Source organism: Salvelinus alpinus, chromosome 21 (genome assembly GCF_045679555.1).
Source record: "Salvelinus alpinus chromosome 21, SLU_Salpinus.1, whole genome shotgun sequence".
Classification (NCBI taxonomy): domain Eukaryota; kingdom Metazoa; phylum Chordata; class Actinopteri; order Salmoniformes; family Salmonidae; genus Salvelinus; species Salvelinus alpinus.
The window spans coordinates 48857068-48876967 of record NC_092106.1 but is presented as its reverse complement, the minus strand read 5'-3'; the positions used below and the strand labels follow the sequence as shown (position 1 = coordinate 48876967).

The 19900-nt window shown below is 45.7% G+C and overlaps 1 protein-coding gene across 1 annotated transcript in view; it reads left to right on the top strand.

Moving 5' to 3' along the window:
• Window positions 1-19900, top strand: part of gbe1b (glucan (1,4-alpha-), branching enzyme 1b) — a 393966-nt gene that overhangs the window by 351411 nt on the left and 22655 nt on the right. Inside the window, exon 15 of the mRNA XM_071358105.1 lies at window positions 8408-8525. Within this exon, the coding sequence (XP_071214206.1) occupies window positions 8408-8525 (118 nt within the window). The remainder of the gene's footprint in view (window positions 1-8407; window positions 8526-19900) is intronic.

The following is a 19900-nucleotide window of genomic DNA, read 5'->3' as shown; positions in this document are numbered from 1 at the left end:
CGGTGTGTGCTTGTGTGTGGAGGAACCAATTAGAGCAGAAGACAGATGAACGCGCCACTCAGAGGAAGAAGAGGTAAACAACCAGATCCAACCAGTCCAGAGTGCTTTTCCATTACATTCTGTATGCTGTTTCACACACAACATCCTGAAAGGACATTAGCTCTACGGCTCCACACCTGGACTGGGAGTTACATGATGTTATAGTGTAGTTGTCCCGCTCCCTCCATCATGGTCACCTGAGGCTTTTCACTCTCTTACGCTCTCGGATACTGTTTCAACTGGTTTATCTCAGCTGTCCACCCAAGCTGCTCTGAGCTCAGTTCTGTCTCTAGCTCTGTTCTGCCTGTCTTTCTGTTCTGCCTGTCTTTCTGTTCTGTTCTGTCTGTCTGTCTGTCTGTCTGTCTACTCTAGCTCTGTTCTGTCTGTCTGTCTGTCTGTCTGTCTGTCTGTCTGTCTGTCTGTCTGTCTGTCTGTCTGTCTGTCTGTCTCTACTCTAGCTCTGTTCTGTCTGTCTGTCTGTCTGTCTGTCTGTCTGTCTGTCTGTCTGTCTGTCTGTCTGTCTGTCTGTCTGTGTCTGTGTCTGTGTCTGTGTCTGTCTGTGTGTTTGTGTCTGTGTCTACTCTAGCTCTGTTCTGTCTGTCTCATTACACCCCCTGGACAGGACACTAATATCTCCTGTTTCTGTAGTGAGTCAGCTTGATGGACAGGACACCCCCTGGACAGGACACTTTCTCCTGTGTCTGTAGTGAGGCAGCTTGATGGATGGGACACCCCCTGGACAGGACACTAATATCTCCTGTTTCTGTAGTGAGGCAGCTTGATGGATGGGACACCCCCTGGACAGGACACTAATATCTCCTGTTTCTGTAGTGAGGCAGCTTGATGGATGGGACACCCCCTGGACAGGACACTATCTCCTGTTTCTGTCGTGAGGCAGCTTGATGGACAGAACACCCCCTGGACAGGACACCAGTCTATTGCAGGGTCTAGTCAGATATTCTGCACTGAGTCTTAGGCCTTGAGTGTCCAGGACAACATCCATGTTTAATCCTTCCCAGGCCACAAACAAAACAAACAGAGAAGAGAAGACGTAACAAAGTCTTGTGGTATTAATGTACGTCCCTGGTCGTCCCTGGATAGAAGAAGTGAGTCAGAGAGTAACCTCGGGTTCCTCTCCTTTTGGTTAAGGAACTGTTTTCTCACTCCTCTTCTGTCTTGGCTTCTGAGACTTGTATTTTCTTTTCAACACGGGAGGATCAAGGAGGAAAGGAAAGGAAAGTTTCCTCCAAAGTCAAAGCAGCAAACCACCATAAGAAGAGGGTGAAAAAAACACTGCCTATTAAAATTCAGTCTACATCAGCTTTTCCACAGGCACTCCAACCATCACTGTTTTTCTTTTCTCTTGCTCTCTCTTTATCTCTCTATCTACCCCTCTCTCTCTCACTCTATCTCTCTCTCTACCCCTCTCTCTCTCTCTCTCTTTATCTCTCTCTCGCTCTTTCTCTCTTTCTTTATCGCTGTCTCTCTCTCGCTCTCTCTCTCGCTCTCTCTCTCTCTCTCTTTATCTCTCTCTCTCTCTTTATCTCTCTCTCTCTCTTTCTCTCTTTCTTTATCGCTGTCTCTCTCTCGCTCTCTCTCTCTTCTCTCCCTCTCTCTCTCTCTCTGCTGTGTCTGGTGGGTTCTCTAGGCGCTTTGTTTTATCCAGCAGGTTTCTGAAACCCTAGTGGGGTCCCGTAGTGGGAGAAGAGCTCTACCTATCAGAGTAGATATGTCTTTGATATGGGTGTACGTCCCAAATGAAATCCTATTCACTATAAATGGAACCCTATTCCCTATTAAATGGCACCCTATTCCCTATTAAATGGTACCCTATTCCCTATAAATGGCACCCTATTCCCTATATAGGGCACTTTTTGTTATCAGTGACCTATTTGTCCCGGTCAAAAGTAGTGCACTATATAGATAATAGGGTGCCATTTATAGGGAATAGGGTGCCATTTAATAGGGAATAGGGTGCCATTTATAGGGAATAGGGTGCCATTTATAGGGAATAGGGTGCCATTTATAGGGAATAGGGTGGCATTTGGGACACAACCCTCTTTCCCAACATACAGACAGCTCCTCTCGATATGTCAGATCGTCATTCTATCGGCTCAGTCAGAACTAAGCATTACTTGAATGGGGATTCTGAATAATGCAGCTATATCACCAAATCTCCTCTGAATATGGATATTTCCTTCCCTTTGTGGGAACCGTAGTTTTAGGACGTACACTGCGTATAATCTCTATTATTCTCCTTTACCCTGCACACACAGAGAGAGAGAGAGAGAGAGAAATGCAGTCATGCAGAAAGCACTTACAGGTGTAAATGAATGTGATCTCTTATCTGTTCGGATTTAAAGGTTTCTGTTCATGTGTGTTCCTTATGGGTCGAGAGCAACTGCTATTCTATACTGGTGCTCCATAGCTAATATATATTTTCTGCAACAAGGCCCGAGGCGGTGTGGTATATGGCCGATATACCACGGCTAAGGGCTGTTCTTATGCACGGCTCAACCTTAGCCGTTGTATATCGGCCATATATCACAAACCCCCCCCCGAGGTGCCTTATTGCTGTTATAAACTGGTTCACCAACCTAATTAGAGCAGTAAAAAATAAATATTTTGTCATACCCGTGGTATACGGTCTGATATTCCACGGCTGTCAGCCAATCAGCTTTCAGGGTTCGAAACCACCCAGTTTATAATACAGTATAACAAAGAAATCACTTCACAAAGGATTCTCATTTGTTGGACCCTGGGACTTGATTACTGAGATGTGAACATATTTCTCTAAGGGCCCATTAGTCCACTCTCAGTGGGCTGCTGTAACACTCCTTGTCCCAAATAGCCTACGCTGTCTGGGCCCTGGTCAATAGTAGTACACTATAAAGGGAATAGGCTGCAATTTGGAAGGCATACCAATTGCAATCATGCTCATGGACAGATTGTTTTCAGGTCATCAATGGGCCTAATTACTGAGCTTTTCCCTGGACTGACTGGCACTGCTCTGGCCCTCTACAGATTTACACTGATTCAGCCAGTCCCTAATCACCCCCTCCCCCTTGGCCGAAACCTGGCCATGTTTGCAGTTCTGATAAGGAGCGTTGGGGGTGGGTAGGTAAGGGTAAGGAGGCGATGGGGGTGGGTAGGTAGGGGTAAGGAGCGATGGGGGTGGGTAGGTAGGGGTAAGGAGCGATGGGGGTGGGTAGGTAGGGGTAAGGAGCGATGGGGGTGGGTAGGTAGTAGGGGTAAGGAGCGATGGGGGGTGGGGGGTGGGTAGGAGGCGATGGGGGTGGGTAGGTAGGGGTAAGGAGCGATGGGGGTGGGTAGGTAGGGGTAAGGAGCGATGGGGGTGGGTAGGTAGGGGTAAGGAGCGATGGGGGTGGGTAGGTAGGGGTAGGAGGCGATGGGGGTGGGTAGGTAGGGGTAAGGAGCGATGGGGGTGGGTAGGTAGGGGTAAGGAGCGATGGGGGTGGGTAGGTAGGGGTAAGGAGCGATGGGGGTGGGTAGGTAGGGGTAAGGAGCGATGGGGGTGGGTAGGTAGAGGTAAGGAGCGATGGGGGTGGGTAGGGAGCGATGGGGGTGTGTAGGGAGCGATGGGGATGGGTAGGGAGCGATGGGGATGGGTAGGGAGCGATGGGTAGGGAGCGATGGGGGTGGGTAGGGAGCGATGGGGATGGGTAGGGAGCGATGGGGATGGGTAGGGAGCGATGGGTAGGGAGCGATGGGGGTGTGTAGGGAGCGATGGGTAGGGAGCGATGGGGGTGTGTAGGGAGCGATGGGGGTGTGTAGGGAGCGATGGGGATGGGTAGGGAGCGATGGGGATGGGTAGGGAGCGATGGGTAGGGAGCGATGGGGGTGGGTAGGGAGCGATGGGGATGGGTAGGGAGCGATGGGGATGGGTAGGGAGCGATGGGTAGGGAGCGATGGGGGGGTGTAGGGAGCGATGGGGGTGGGTAGGGAGCGATGGGGGTGTGTAGGGAGCGAGGGGTAGGGAGCGATGGGGTTGGGTAGGGAGCGAGGGGTAGGGAGCAATGGGGGTGGGTAGGGAGCGATGGGGGTGTGTAGGGAGCGAGGGGTAGGGAGCGATGGGGGTGGGTAGGGAGCGATGGGGGTGTGTAGGGAGCGAGGGGTAGGGAGCGATGGGGGTGGGTAGGGAGCGATGGGGGTGTGTAGGGAGCGAGGGGTAGGGAGCGATGGGGGTGGGTAGGGAGCGATGGGGGTGTGTAGGGAGCGAGGGGTAGGGAGCGATGGGGGTGGGTAGGGAGCGATGGGGGTGTGTAGGGAGCGAGGGGTAGGGAGCGATGGGGGTGGGTAGGGAGCGATGGGGGTGGGTAGGGAGCGATGGGGGTGTGTAGGGAGCGAGGGGTAGGGAGCGATGGGGGTGGGTAGGGAGCGATGGGGGTGGGTAGGGAGCGATGGGGGTGTGTAGGGAGCGAGGGGTAGGGAGCGATGGGGGTGGGTAGGGAGCGATGGGGGTGTGTAGGTAGCGAGGGGTAGGGAGCGATGGGGGTGGGTAGGGAGCGATGGGGGTGGGTAGGGAGCGATGGGGGTGGGTAGGGAGCGATGGGGGTGGGTAGGGTGCGATGGGGGTGGGTAGGGAGCGATGGGGGTGGGTAGGGAGCGAGGGGTAGGGAGCGAGGGGGGTGGGTAGGGAGCGATGGGTAGGGAGCGATGGGGGTGGGTAGGGAGCGATGGGGGTGTGTAGGGAGCGATGGGGGTGTGTAGGGAGCGAGGGGGGTGTGTAGGGAGCGAGGGGGGTGTGTAGGGAGCGAGGGGGGTGTGTAGGGAGCAATGGGGGTATGTAGGGAGCGATGGGGGTGTGTAGGGAGCGAGGGGGGTGTGTAGGGAGCGAGGGGGGTGTGTAGGGAGCGAGGGGGTGTGTAGGGAGCGAGGGGGGTGTGTAGGGAGCGATGGGGGTGGGTAGGGAGCGATGGGGGTGTGTAGGGAGCGATGGGGGTGTTTAGGGAGCGATGGGGGTGGGTAGGGAGCGATGGGGGTGTGTAGGGAGCGATGGGGGTGTGTAGGGAGCGAGGGGGGTGTGTAGGGAGCGAGGGGGGTGTGTAGGGAGCGATGGGGGTGTGTAAGGAGCGATGGGGGTGTGTAGGGAGCGATGGGGGTGTTTAGGGAGCGATGGGGGTGGGTAGGGAGCGATGGGGGTGTGTAGGGAGCGAGGGGGGTGTATAGGGAGCGATGGGGGTGGGTAGGGAGCGATGGGGATGGCTCAATGCTTCAGAATTGACTGTTTTCCTAAATCTTCCCCCTATTCACAAATCCTGTATTGATTACAATACTTCACAGCTGAACTGCAGGCTGTTATAGCAGCCATCTGTAGACAATAACACAAACCTCATTCACAGCTGAACTGCAGGCTGTTATAGCAGCCATCTGTAGACAATAACACAAACCTCATTCACAGCTGAACTGCATGCTGTTATAGCAGCCATCTGTAGACAATAACACAAACCTCATTCACAGCTGAACTGCAGGCTGTTATAGGAGCCATCTGTAGACAATAACACAAACCTCATTCACAGCTGAACTGCAGGCTGTTATAGCAGCCATCTGTAGACAATAACACAAACCTCATTCACAGCTGAACTGCAGGCTGTTATAGGAGCCATCTGTAGACAATAACACAAACCTCATTCACAGCTGAACTGCAGGCTGTTATAGCAGCCATCTGTAGACAATAACACAAACCTCATTCACAGCTGAACTGCAGGCTGTTATAGCAGCCATCTGTAGACAATAACACAAACCTCATTCACAGCTGAACTGCAGGCTGTTATAGCAGCCATCTGTAGACAATAACACAAACCTCATTCACAGCTGAACTGCAGGCTGTTATAGCAGCCATCTGTAGACAATAACACAAACCTCATTGTTGAATGCCTCCTGGAGCTTCACTTACCCCAGACAAAGTTGGCCAGGGAACATCAAATGAACTGTCCTCCATTTACAATTCAGCATACGAACACACACACACACACACACACACACACACACACACACACACACACACACACACACACACACACACACACACACACACACACACACAGAAGAGGCATAAGGTTATTCGATGTCTTTGCTTGCTGGATTGCAGCCAGATGGTTGAAATCAGCTTTTAATGAGCCTTAATTAATTGTGATGTGTGGATGGTACTATAACAATATTCATTATCTAGTCAGTCATTATCTAACTAATCATATACTCCACTGTGGTATCAAATGAATTGAAATAACTAGGATAGGTAATATTCCTGTAAGAGTCTTTGAATTTGTCTGTTGATTGTCATCTTTGCATACATTATGATTCCTAAGAGATTATTACAATGTTTTCTTTTGTTTTCTTTTGTTTAGAAACATCCTTAAATATCCACAACAAAAGGAGGATGTTGTCAGGGTTCTCTAATGTAAGGAGGAAAGGGAGAAGGGGGAGGAGAGAGGGAGAAGGGGGAGCAGAGGGGGGAGAGGAGAGGGGAGAAGGGGGAGCAGAGGGGGGAGGGGAGAGGAGAGAGGAGAGAGGGAGAAGGGGGAGGAGAGTGGGAGAAGGGGGAGGAGAGTGGGAGAAGGGGGAGGAGAGTGGGAGAAGGGGGAGGAGAGGGGAGAGGGAGAGGGGGGAGGAGAGAGGGAGAGGGGGGAGGAGAGAGGAGAGAGGGAGAAGGGGGAGGAGAGAGGGAGCAAGGGAGGAGAGAGGGAGCAAGGGAGGAGAGAGGGAGAAGGAGAGAGGGAGAGGGGGGAGGAGAGAGGGAGCAAGGGAGGAGAGAGGGAGCGGGGGAGGAGAGAGGAAGATAGGGAAAAGAGAGGGGAGGAGGAGTGTGTATGTCTTTCTCAGTAGAAATAATGCACACTCCTGAGCAGAGCTTCTTTCTTTGTAATCATGGCTATCAAAGCAGACAAGTAGAATGTTTCCCGGCCCTGGGGCAGAACCAGGAAGTGTTTGAGGATCTGACTCCAACTGACTCCTTCCTCAGACTAGCCTATGGGGAGATGAGGTGATTTTCACCTAGCCAATTAGGTTCCAGTTTGCATGTGTGTTCCTTCCCGCCTAGCTCCTGGTTGTTTGTTACCTAGGAATGCGTCACAAATGGCACTCTATTCCCAGGATAGTGCACTACTTTTGACCAGAGTGGGGGGGAAGTATAAGGAATAGGGTGTTATTTTGGACTCAGATCTACTGTACTGTCTATTGAGGTGCTCAGAGAGACAAAGGTAAACAAAGCACCACAGAGAGAGAAGAGCCTCCCAGGGCCAATTCATCTATTCTCTCTCTCACTCTCTCTCTCTCTCCCCATTTCCTCTCCTCTCCTTCTCTCCTTGTCATGTACCACAGGGGAATATTGTTATATACCCATAGCGTATAGGTATATATTAAATATTTACATTTGACATGCATATCTAGTTATATTTGGAATATACACATGATATATTTCACTGACACCCTGTTAACTATAGTACCTTGTTGGTTGTATTGGCAGGCACAATGCATAGAGAATTTAATGCCCAGTGGGCCAGCCATCAATCTACCCTAGATTTGTCCTGAATCAAACCCTATTCCAAGTCTTTATAGTGCACTATTTTTAACCAGGGCCCGTAGGGCTGTAGTCAAAAGGAGTGCGCACTATGTAGGGAATAGGGTTCCATTCGGGACACAGCCTTTGACTGATTACAAGTTCAGGAGAACAAGAGGGATCGTACAAATAAAGTGTAGAACCAAATCCCCCCCCCCAATAGCCTGCTCACGTACTTCTCTCCTCTGGTTCTTTCCCTACACGAGTCAAAGGAAATGACTTTATTTAATATTTCATTGAGTCAGTGTAGCAAAGACACACAGATTTGTTTTGTTTGTTTGAAAGTTTTTTTTTGTTTGTTGATGAAATACATTATTTATGTAATAAATTAATCTGTTGAGGTTGCATGGTTCAGACATTTTCCTATTTGACTGTGTTAATGTGGGCCAGTGTTGTCAGTCACACAGCATAACAGGGAGGTGTGTAGGTGGAGGAAGGTTTCCCCTGTGTTCCTCCTTTCCTGTCTCTTCCTCATCACCCTTCTGATGTTCCTCCTTTCCTGTCTCTTCCTCATCACCCTTCTGATGTTCCTCGTTTCCTGTCTCTTCCTCATCACCCTTCTGATGTTCCTCCTTTCCTGTCTCTTCCTCATCACCCTTCTGATGTTCCTCCTTTCCTGTCTCTTCCTCATCACCCTTCTGATGTTCCTCCTTTCCTGTCTCTTCCTCATCACCCTTCTGATGTTCCTCGTTTCCTGTCTCTTCCTCATCACCCTTCTGATGTTCCTTCTATCTCCATCTTTTTCCATCTCTCTTCATGCCAGTGTTCCTTAACCTTTGACCCCACCAGATACACCATCAAGCTGGACAGTGATGAGGTGCAGTACGGAGGCCATGGCAGACTGGACCACAACACAGAGTGTTTTACTGAACCACATTCCTTCAACGAGAGAGACAACTCTATGCTGGTACGTAACACCTCTGAGAGAGACAACTCTATGCTGGTACGTAACACCTCTGAGAGAGATAACTCTATGCTGGTATGTAACACCTCTGAGAGAGACAACTCTATGCTGGTACGTAACACCTCTGAGAGAGACAACTCTATTCTGGTACGTAACACCTCTGAGAGAGACAACTCTATTCTGGTACGTAACACCTCTGAGAGAGACAACTCTATGCTGGTACGTAACACCTCTGAGAGAGACAACTCTATTCTGGTACGTAACACCTCTGAGAGAGATAACTCTATGCTGGTATGTAACACCTCTGAGAGAGACAACTCTATGCTGGTACGTAACACCTCTGAGAGAGACAACTCTATGCTGGTACGTAACACCTCTGAGAGAGACAACTCTATGCTGGTACGTAACACCTCTGAGAGACAACTCTATGCTGGTACGTAACACCTCTGAGAGACAACTCTATGCTGGTACGTAACACCTCTGAGAGAGAGAACTCTATGCTGGTACGTAACATATTCAGTATATAGGGTATACATGGTATTCAGTATATAGGGTATTCAGTATATAGGGTATACATTGTATTCAGTATATAGGGTATTCCGTATATAGGATATACAGTATATAGGGTATACAGCGTATATAGGATATACAGTATATAGGGTATACAGCGTATATAGGGTATACAGGGTATTCTGTATACAGAGTATACAGTCTATAGGGTTTATATGGTATGCAGTATATAGGGTATGCAGTATATAGGGTATACAGTATATAGTGTTTTCAGTATATAGGGTATACAGTATATAAGGTATACATGTTATTCAATATATAGGGTATATCGTATATAGGGTATACATGGTATTCAGTATATAGGGTATACATGGTATTCAGTATATATGGCATACAGTATATATGGTATTCAGTATATAGGGTATACATGGTATTCAGTATATAGGGTATATAGGGTATTAAGGGTGTACAGTATATAGGGTATACAGTATATAGGGTATACATGGTATACAGTATTTAGGGTATACAGGGTATACAGTATATAGGGTATACATGGTATTCCGTATATAGGGTATACATTGTATTCAGTATCTAGGGTATACAGTATATAGGGTATACATGGTATTCAGTATATAGGGTATACAGTATATAGGGTATACATGGTATTCAGTATATAGGGTATTCAGTATATAGGGTATACATTGTATTCAGTATATAGGGTATACATTTTATTCAGTATGTAGGGTATTCAGTATATAGGGTATACATGGTATTCAGTATATAGGGTATTCAGTATATAGGGTATACATTGTATTCAGTATATAGGGTATTCAGTATATAGGGTATGCATTGTATTCAGTATATAGGGTATTCAGTATATAGGGTATACAGTATATAGGGTATACATGGTATTCAGTATATAGGGTATACAGTATATAGGGTATATATGGTATTCAGTATATAGGGTATTCAGTATATAGAGTATACATTGTATTCAGTATATAGGGTATGCATTGTATTCAGTATATAGGGTATACAGTATATAGGGTATACATGGTATTCAGTATATAGGTTATTCAGTATATAGGGTTTTCGGTATATAGGGTGTACAGGGTATTCAGTATATATGGTATTCAGTATATAGGGTATACAGTATATAGGGTATACAGGGTAAGGGTACACAGGGTATATGTTATATGGGGTATACAGGGTATAGGGTATACAGGGTATATGTTATATGGGGTATACAGGGTATATGTTATATAGGGTATACAGGGTATAGGGTATACAGTATATAGGGTATTCAGTATATATGGTGTAGGGTATTCACTATATAGGGTATATGGTATACAGTATATAGGGTATTCGGTATATAGGGTATACAGGGTATATGTTGTATAGGGTATACAGGGTATATGGCATACAGTATATAGGGTATTCAGTATATAGGGTATACAGGGTATAGGGTATACAGGGTATATGGTATACAGTATATAGGGTATTCAGTATATAGGGTATACAGTATATGGGGTATACAGGGTATAGGGTATACAGGGTATATGTTATATAGGGTATACAGGGTATAGGGTATACAGTATATAGGGTATTCAGTATATATGGTGTAGGGTATTCACTATATAGGGTATATGGTATACAGTATATAGGGTATTCGGTATATAGGGTATACAGGGTATATGTTGTATAGGGTATACAGGGTATATGGCATACAGTATATAGGGTATTCAGTATATAGGGTATACAGGGTATAGGGTATATGGTATACAGTATATAGGGTATTCAGTATATATGGTATACAGGGTATATGTTATATAAGGTATACAGGGTATATGGTATACCGTATATAGGGTATTCAGTATATATGGTATACAGGGTATATGTTATATAAGGTATACAGGGTATATGGTATACCGTATATAGGGTATTCAGTATATATGGTATACAGGGTATATGTTATATAAGGTATACAGGGTATATGGTATACAGTATATAGGGTATTCGGTATATAGGGTATACAGGGTATATGTTGTATAGGGTATACAGGGTATATGGCATACAGTATATAGGGTATTCAGTATATAGGGTATACAGGGTATAGGGTATACAGGGTATATGGTATACAGTATATAGGGTATTCAGTATATATGGTATACAGGGTATATGTTATATAAGGTATACAGGGTATATGGTATACCGTATATAGGGTATTCAGTATATATGGTATACAGGGTATATGTTATATAAGGTATACAGGGTATATGGTATACCGTATATAGGGTATTCAGTATATATGGTATACAGGGTATATGTTATATAAGGTATACAGGGTATATGGTATACCGTATATAGGGTATTCAGTATATAGGGTATAGGGGAAGGTCTTGCAGAGCACAAATAAAGTATTACCTTTTTCTTCTGTGTTCTTCTTAAAGCCGTGCACAGCTTCCACTGAATGAAGGGAATGACTACGTCCCAAATGGCACCCTTCTACATCGTGCACTGGGTTCTGTTCAAAAGTAGTACACTTATGTAGGGACATGGGGTACCATTTGGAGTGCGGTGAGAGAACAGACAGACCGTTGGCCTTCTCCGTGCTGTGGGATGGCTTCAAAACTAACAACATGAGATGGGCTGGTCATTGGGACACACAGAGAGGGAGACACTGGGCTGCATGGTGAATACAGGGCTTTCCTTCCAGGACCTTTCCCACTGGTACCTTCCCTTCCCTTTAAAAAAAAAAAAAAGTTCTACTTGTTATTTCTCTAAAAATGTGTTCCCCCTGCAGAAATCTGGGCGATTAAATAGTTGCTAAATAAAGTCCTGGATGTGTACGTCAGGATGGATCCACATTAGAGATAGAGGAAGCTGCTCTCTGGACGATATGTACGTCAGGATGGATCCACATTAGAGACAGAGGAAGCTGCTATGTGTACGTCAGGATGGATCCACATTAGAGATAGAGGAAGCTGCTATGTGTACGTCAGGATGGATCCACATTAGAGATAGAGGAAGCTGCTATGTGTACGTCAGGATGGATCCACATTAGAGACAGAGGAAGCTGCTCTCTGGACGATGTGTACGTCAGGATGGATCCACATATGAGATAGAGGAAGCTGCTATCTGGACAATGTGTACGTCAGGATGGATTCACATTAGAGATAGAGGAAGCTGCTCTCTGGACGATATGTACGTCAGGATGGATCCACATTAGAGATAGAGGAAGCTGCTATGTGTACGTTAGGATGGATCCACATTAGAGATAGAGGAAGCTGCTATATGTACGTCAGGATGGATCCACATTAGAGACAGAGGAAGCTGCTCTCTGGACGATATGTACGTCAGGATGGATCCACATTAGAGACAGAGGAAGCTGCTCTCTGGACGATATGTACGTCAGGATGGATCCACATTAGAGACAGAGGAAGCTGCTCTCTGGACGATATGTACGTCAGGATGGATTCACATTAGAGACAGAGGAAGCTGCTCTCTGGACGATATGTACGTCAGGATGGATCCACATTAGAGACAGAGGAAGCTGCTCTCTGGACGATATGTACGTCAGGATGGATCCACATTAGAGATAGAGGAAGCTGCTCTCTGGACGAGAGCTGCTTACTCATCTCAATGTGGTTCAATCTCATGGGTTGTTAGTGGGAGGAGACGGACAGGAACATAACGTGTGGAAAGTTTCACATCATCAAGACCCGATAGTATTGTAGGGAATATTGACAGTGTCATGTCCCTCGTGGGTCTTGAACTGCCGTCTACCAGCCTGTAGACAAACTATTGAGCTCACCATTCTGTCTCCGTGTCTGTTAATATGGTTTTTAGTCTCCGTGTCTGTTAATATGGTGTTTAGTCTCAGTGTCTGGATGTTAATATGGTGTTTAGTCTCCGTGTCTGTTAATATGGTTTTTAGTCTCCGTGTCTGTTAATATGGTGTTTAGTCTCAGTGTCTGTTAATATGGTTTTTAGTCTCCGTGTCTGTTAATATGGTGTTTAGTCTCAGTGTCTGGATGTTTAATATGGTGTTTAGTCTCAGTGTCTGTTAATATGGTTTTTAGTCTCAGTGTCTGTTAATATGGTGTTTAGTCTCAGTGTCTGGATGTTAATATGGTGTTTAGTCTCAGTGTCTGAATGTTAATATGGTGTTTAGTCTCCGTGTCTGTTAATATGGTGTTTAGTCTCAGTGTCTGGATGTTAATATGGTGTTTAGTCTCAGTGTCTGAATGTTAATATGGTGTTTAGTCTCAGTGTCTGTTAATATGGTGTTTAGTCTCAGTGTCTGAATGTTAATATGGTGTTTAGTCTCAGTGTCTGTTAATATGGTGTTTAGTCTCCGTGTCTGTTAATATGGTGTTTAGTCTCAGTGTCTGAATGTTAATATGGTGTTTAGTCTCAGTGTCTGAATGTTAATATGGTGTTTAGTCTCAGTGTCTGTTAATATGGTGTTTAGTCTCCGTGTCTGTTAATATGGTGTTTAGTCTCAGTGTCTGGATGTTAATATGGTGTTTAGTCTCAGTGTCTGGATGTTTAATATGGTTTTTAGTCTCCGTGTCTGGATGTTAATATGGTGTTTAGTCTCAGTGTCTGGATGTTAATATGGTGTTTGTTTATCTAAACTTAAGTTGAACTTCCCCTGATCAAACACTAAAAGAGTTGAAGGGAGGAGTGGGAAGAGAAGGGAAGAAAAATAATATTTCTTCTCATTTGCAGACAGTTCTTATGCTGTTCTTCTGGTCCAAAACGTTATTGGCGATACCCTTGCAGTCTCACAGATATTAATAACGTTAACTCAACATTATTTAAGATTCTTTCTGCCCCGGTTAGAAATTGTCTCTCCCGTCTTTTATCCAGACAGCAGAGAATCACTGTGTTAGCAGAACTTTCATCTGTAAAGAGCTGAAATTCCACATTCTCTTAAATCTCTTCCTTAGTCTTTTATTCATTCAAACACTGCAGTTTCAGTGGCGTCCCTCCTGGCCAAATATGAAGTTTAGTTAACAAGTCTACTGCAGTGGCGTCCCTCCTGGCCAAATATGAAGTTTAGTTAACACGTCTGCTGCTAATGCCAGCACCATCAGGGATCTAAGAAAAAAGAGGGGGAAAAGAGGGAGGACGGGGGAGGAGAAGAGGCAGACTGAGAGGGCCACTCTCCTCTATCTCTCACCCCCCCCTTGTTCTCCCTCGCTTTCCCCCCTGTTTTAGTCTCTCCCTCTTTACCTCTCTGCACCCCTCTCCTCTACCCCTCCTCTCTTTCCCTCTCTCTCCCTTCACCCCTTCTCTCTCCCCCCTCTCTTTACCCCCCCCCCCCCCTCGCTTTCTCTCTCTCCCTCCCTGTCAGAGATAGCAGAGTGAGGCTGTAGTCTCTCACAAAGCATCCCTCTCCTGCAGCACCAGTTATCTACCTGAATATGACAGCCGGGCAGAGATTAATCATATAGTACTGTGCCGCCTTGCAGGTGCTTCAATAGGTGCCCGGCGTTTATTCCCTGAGATCTCTCCATGTTTTATTTAACGACAGCTCCGCTAGCTGCTACAAAGTCTCCCAGTGCTGTCTTTATAATGGGTCCTTCAGCTAAACACCTCCTCCTCCTCCCTCTTCCTCCTCCTCCCCCTTCTCCTCCACTACCTCCCCTCTTCCTCCTCCTCATCCACCACCTCCCCTCTTCCTCCTCCTCCACCGCCGACTCCCCTCTTTCTCCTCCTCCCTCTTCCTCCTCCTCACCCTTCTCCACCACCTCCCCTCCTCTTCCTCCTCCTCCCCCTTCTCCTCCACTACCTCCCCTCTTCCTCCTCCTCCCCCTTCTCCACCACCTCCCCTCTTCCTCCCCCTCCCCCTCCACCACCTCCTCTCTTCCACCACCACCTCCCTCTTCCTCCCCTCCTTTCCTCCAGCTGGATCTGAACGATGATAAACTGATTTCCTCCTCTAAATGCGTCACTCACTAGACTCAGCTGAATCAGGTGCTCTGGGTGGCAGATGAGGCTCTGCTTCAGAAGTCTGCTGCAATACTCCACTGTTGTCTTTATTAAGGGAATGAACATCAAACTGTTCGGTTGTCAATGAACTCGGTGAACTATTGACTCCCAACTTGTTTGTAAATGTTTTCCACATTATTAGTGATACACAGAAGAGGAAAAGTGACAAAGATGTATGTTAACATAAGAGACAATCATCATTGTCAGTGTACCACATCAACTGCTGTGTTGACAACAGAGACTAGTTCTAGTCAGGTGTAGTTGGTGGACTGTACCAAGTCTACGGTACTGTTAGTTGGGGTGTAGTTGGTGGACTGTACCAAGTCTACGGTACTGTTAGTTGGGGTGTAGTTGGTGGACTGTACCAAGTCTACGGTACTGTTAGTTGGGGTGTAGTTGGTGGACTGTGCCAAGTCTACGGTACTGTTAGTTGGGGTGTAGTTGGCGGACTGTACCAAGTCTACGGTACTGTTAGTTGGGGTGTAGTTGGTGGACTGTACCAAGTCTACGGTACTGTTAGTTGGGGTGTAGTTGGTGGACTGTACCAAGTCTACGGTACTGTTAGTTGGGGTGTAGTTGGCGGACTGTACCAAGTCTACGGTACTGTTAGTTGGGGTGTAGTTGGCGGACTGTACCAAGTCTACGGTACTGTTAGTTGGGGTGTAGTTGGCGGACTGTACCAAGTCTACGGTACTGTTAGTTGGGGTGTAGTTTGTGGACTGTACCAACTCTACAGTACTGTTAGTTTGGGTGTAGTTGGTGGACTGTACCAACTCTACAGTACTGTTAGTTTGGGTGTAGTTGGTGGACTGTACCAACTCTACAGTACTGTTAGTTTGGGTGTAGTTGGTGGACTGTACCAACTCTACAGTACTGTTAGTTTGGGTGTAGTTGGTGGACTGTACCAACTCTACAGTACTGTTAGTTTGGGTGTAGTTGGTGGACTGTACCAGCTCTACAGTACTGTTAGTTTGGGTGTAGTTGGTGGACTGTACCAACTCTACAGTACTGTTAGTTTGGGTGTAGTTGGTGGACTGTACCAACTCTACAGTACTGTTAGTTTGGGTGTAGTTGGTGGACTGTACCAACTCTACAGTACTGTTAGTTTGGGTGTAGTTGGTGGACTGTACCAACTCTACAGTACTGTTAGTTTGGGTGTATTTGGTGGACTGTACCAACTCTACAGTACTATTAGTTTGGGTGTAGTTGGTGGACTGTACCAGCTCTACAGTACTGTTAGTTTGGGTGTAGTTGGTGGACTGTACCAACTCTACAGTACTGTTAGTTTGGGTGTAGTTGGTGGACTGTACCAACTCTACAGTACTGTTAGTTTGGGTGTAGTTGATGGACTGTACCAACTCTACAGTACTGTTAGTTTGGGTGTAGTTGGTGGACTGTACCAACTCTACAGTACTGTTAGTTTGGGTGTATTTGGTGGACTGTACCAACTCTACTGTACTGTTAGTTTGGGTGTAGTTGGTGGACTGTACCAACTCTACTCTCCAGTTCTGCTGTGTTGACAACAAAGACTAGTTCTCTGAGCTCTGATATGAATAATTAGCTGCTTCAGATTCTTTTGATGAGCTTTGCATTCATCTCAGGGACAGCTCCCTTTGACAATCTCTCATAAAAAGGAAATTAAGACAAAGGGAAGAAGAGGAGAGGAGAGAAAGGGGGAATACAGCGTACAGAATGGTGGCAAGTGATCAAAAGAGACCCGTTTCCATCAGGATGCATGAATATCTAAGGAACATCTCATTACTAGCTAGGCAGTAATCATTTATTATTATTATTATATTATTATTATTATATTATCTAAGGCCTGTCTCTACTAGCTAGGCAGTAATAATATATTATTATTATATTATCTAAGGCCTGTCTCTACTAGCTAGGCAGTAATAATATATTGTTATTATATTATCTAAGGCCTGTCTCTACTAGCTAGGCAGTAATAATATAGTATTATTATATTATCTAAGGCCTGTCTCTACTAGCTAGGCAGTAATAATATATTATCATTATATTATCTAAGGCCTGTCTCTACTAGCTAGGCAGTAATAATATATTATTATTATATTATCTAAGGCCTGTCTCTACTAGCTAGGCAGTAATAATATAGTATTATTATATTATCTAAGGCCTGTCTCTACTAGCTAGGCAGTAATAATATATTATTATTATATTATCTAAGGCCTGTCTCTACTAGCTAGGCAGTAATAATATGTTATTATTATATTATCTAAGGCCTGTCTCTACTAGCTAGGCAGTAATAATATATTATTATTATATTATCTAAGGCCTGTCTCTACTAGCTAGGCAGTAATAATATATTATTATTATATTATCTAAGGCCTGTCTCTAATAGCTAGGCAGTAATAATATATCATTATTATATTATCTAAGGCCTGTCTCTACTAGCTAGGCAGTAATAATATAGTATTATTATATTATCTAAGGCCTGTCTCTAGTAATAGTAATAATACATATTTTAATCATTCTGCGTTCTCTCTGTATTTATGTTGTATTGATCTTTATTAGAGTAGCAAACCCACTTTATAATAACTATCTTCAATGTAACGACTTGGGATGTCGGGTTGTGAAATGAAAGCTTCTTTTAGTAATAATACTTATTCACGTTACATTTAACAACTTTAGATTCTACAAAACAATAAAAGAAAGTTGCTAGTGTACATAACTGGCGTGTTCTCCTTTTTCCTCCTACTACCTGTCACAAGACATTCTGGTACTTGCAGTCAATAGCGTAATCCAATATTAACCAATACAACAGAAAGATGTATGTAGTTCTCTCAATCTCCATCACACGAATTCTACTACAATTACATATGTAAATAACTGTAAAGAAAATATAAAGCTAAATAAATTAACTGTAAACATTAACTCTGTAACCCATTAAAAGTTTAAAAATTACAACCCCCCCCCGATGTATATCAACTGAATAGGTCTCCTGAAACAAAGTCCTTGAAGCAGTATGAACTGAACATGACCTAACTTAGGCCATCTCGACTTGGAAACAGTTCCTCAATCTTTCCTAGTTTCCAGGTTTGTCCGGGTGTGTTATCTTCTCCAATGAGTACAACGTCACCCCCTAACAGTGGGGTGGGCTGTGGTGTGTTATCTTCTCCGATGAGTACAACGTCACCCGCTTTCAGTGGGGTGGGCTGTGGTGTGTTATCTTCTCCTATGAGTACAACGTCACCCCGTTTCAGTGGGGTAGGCTGTGGTGTGTTATCTTCTCCTATGAGTACAACGTCACCCCCTAACAGTGGGGTGGGCTGTGGTGTGTTATCTTCTCCTATGAGTACAACGTCACCCCGTTTCAGTGGGGTAGGCTGTGGTGCGTTATCTTCTCCTATGAGTACAACGTCACCCCCTAACAGTGGGGTGGGCTGTGGTGTGTTATCTTCTCCTATGAGTACAACCTCACCCCCTAACAGTGGGGTGGGCTGTGGTGTGTTATCTTCTCCTATGAGTACAACGTCACCCCCTAACAGTGGGGTGGGCTGTGGTGTGTTATCTTCTCCTATGAGTACAGCGTCACCCCCTTTCAGTGGGGTGGGCTGTGGTGCGTTATCTTCTCCTATGAGTACAACGTCACCCCGTTTCAGTGGGGTGGGCTGTGGTGTGTCACAGCGGTGTGCTGACTTTGCTCTGTCTCTTCGCCAGCTGTTCCAGAAGCTGGTCACAAGTCTCTGCCTGTACTTCCATCTGCGTGTCATGTCCTCCTTGTTTAGCGTTGGGTGCTGAGTGTCAGCTGGAAATGGCTCGGGCGGCAAAGAGGTTAGTCTTTTACCCACCAGGAAGTGTGCTGGGGTCAGGGGTTGTGGTTCATCCACTTCGTTGTGCACAAAGGTCAGAGGCCTAGAATTTAGGACAGCTTCAACTTCTGTCAGGACTGTGCACATCTCTTCAAAGTTGAGTGAAGTTTTCCCAAGAACCTTTCGCAGGCATATTTCACTGACCTGACAAGTCTTTCCCAGAATCCGCCCCACCAGGCTGCTCGCGCGGTGATTAACCTCCAGGTGATGCCCCTTTCTGAGAAGAACCCCAAGAGTTGGGGTTCTTCGATTGCCTTCCACAGCTCTTTCAAGTCCTGATCAGCTCTCCTTGAACGTTTCTGCATTGTCTGAGTAGATTACCTTGCATAATCCTCTCCTTGAGATGAATCTTTTCAGAACTAACAGGAATGTCTCTGTTGACTGATCTGAGACCAGTTCCGAATGCACTGCTCTGGTTACAGCACAAGTGAACAGGGCAATGTATGACTTCTTCACAGAACCATTTTCTTTCACGTAGAGCGGTCCTGCAAAATCCACACCTGTGACTTCGAATGGTGGGGATTCCGTTATTCAGTCTTTTGGTAAAGGTGCAGTGACCTGCTGTCCGGCCCTTGCCTTGAATCTCTTGCACACTATACTTCTTGCAAGAAGATTCAAGGCAAGGGCCGGACAGCAGGTCACTGCACCTTTACGAAAATACAGAATAACGGAATCCCCACCATTCGAAGTTCTCTTGACAAGCTGCCTAGCACGCAAGATCCAGTATCGCTCTCTGATTTGTACTAGAGTGTGTCTTGCTCCAGAATGCATCTCCTTCTCATGATGGTACTGTATCAGTATTTCTGAGTATCTGTACTTGTTGGGCAGAACCCATGGGTGTTGCTCTCTGAATGTGAAGTTGAACTGTTGCAGTCTTCCTCCTACACTCTGAGGAGTTCGTGTTCGTCCAGGAACGGTTTCAGTTCTCTGATTTTTAACAGTCATTGTTTAGTCTTTTTTCCTGCCTTCAGTAGTTTGATCTCCTGACTGAAACTCTGTTGTCGCTGTGCCTTTCAAGCTCCAACACGGGGT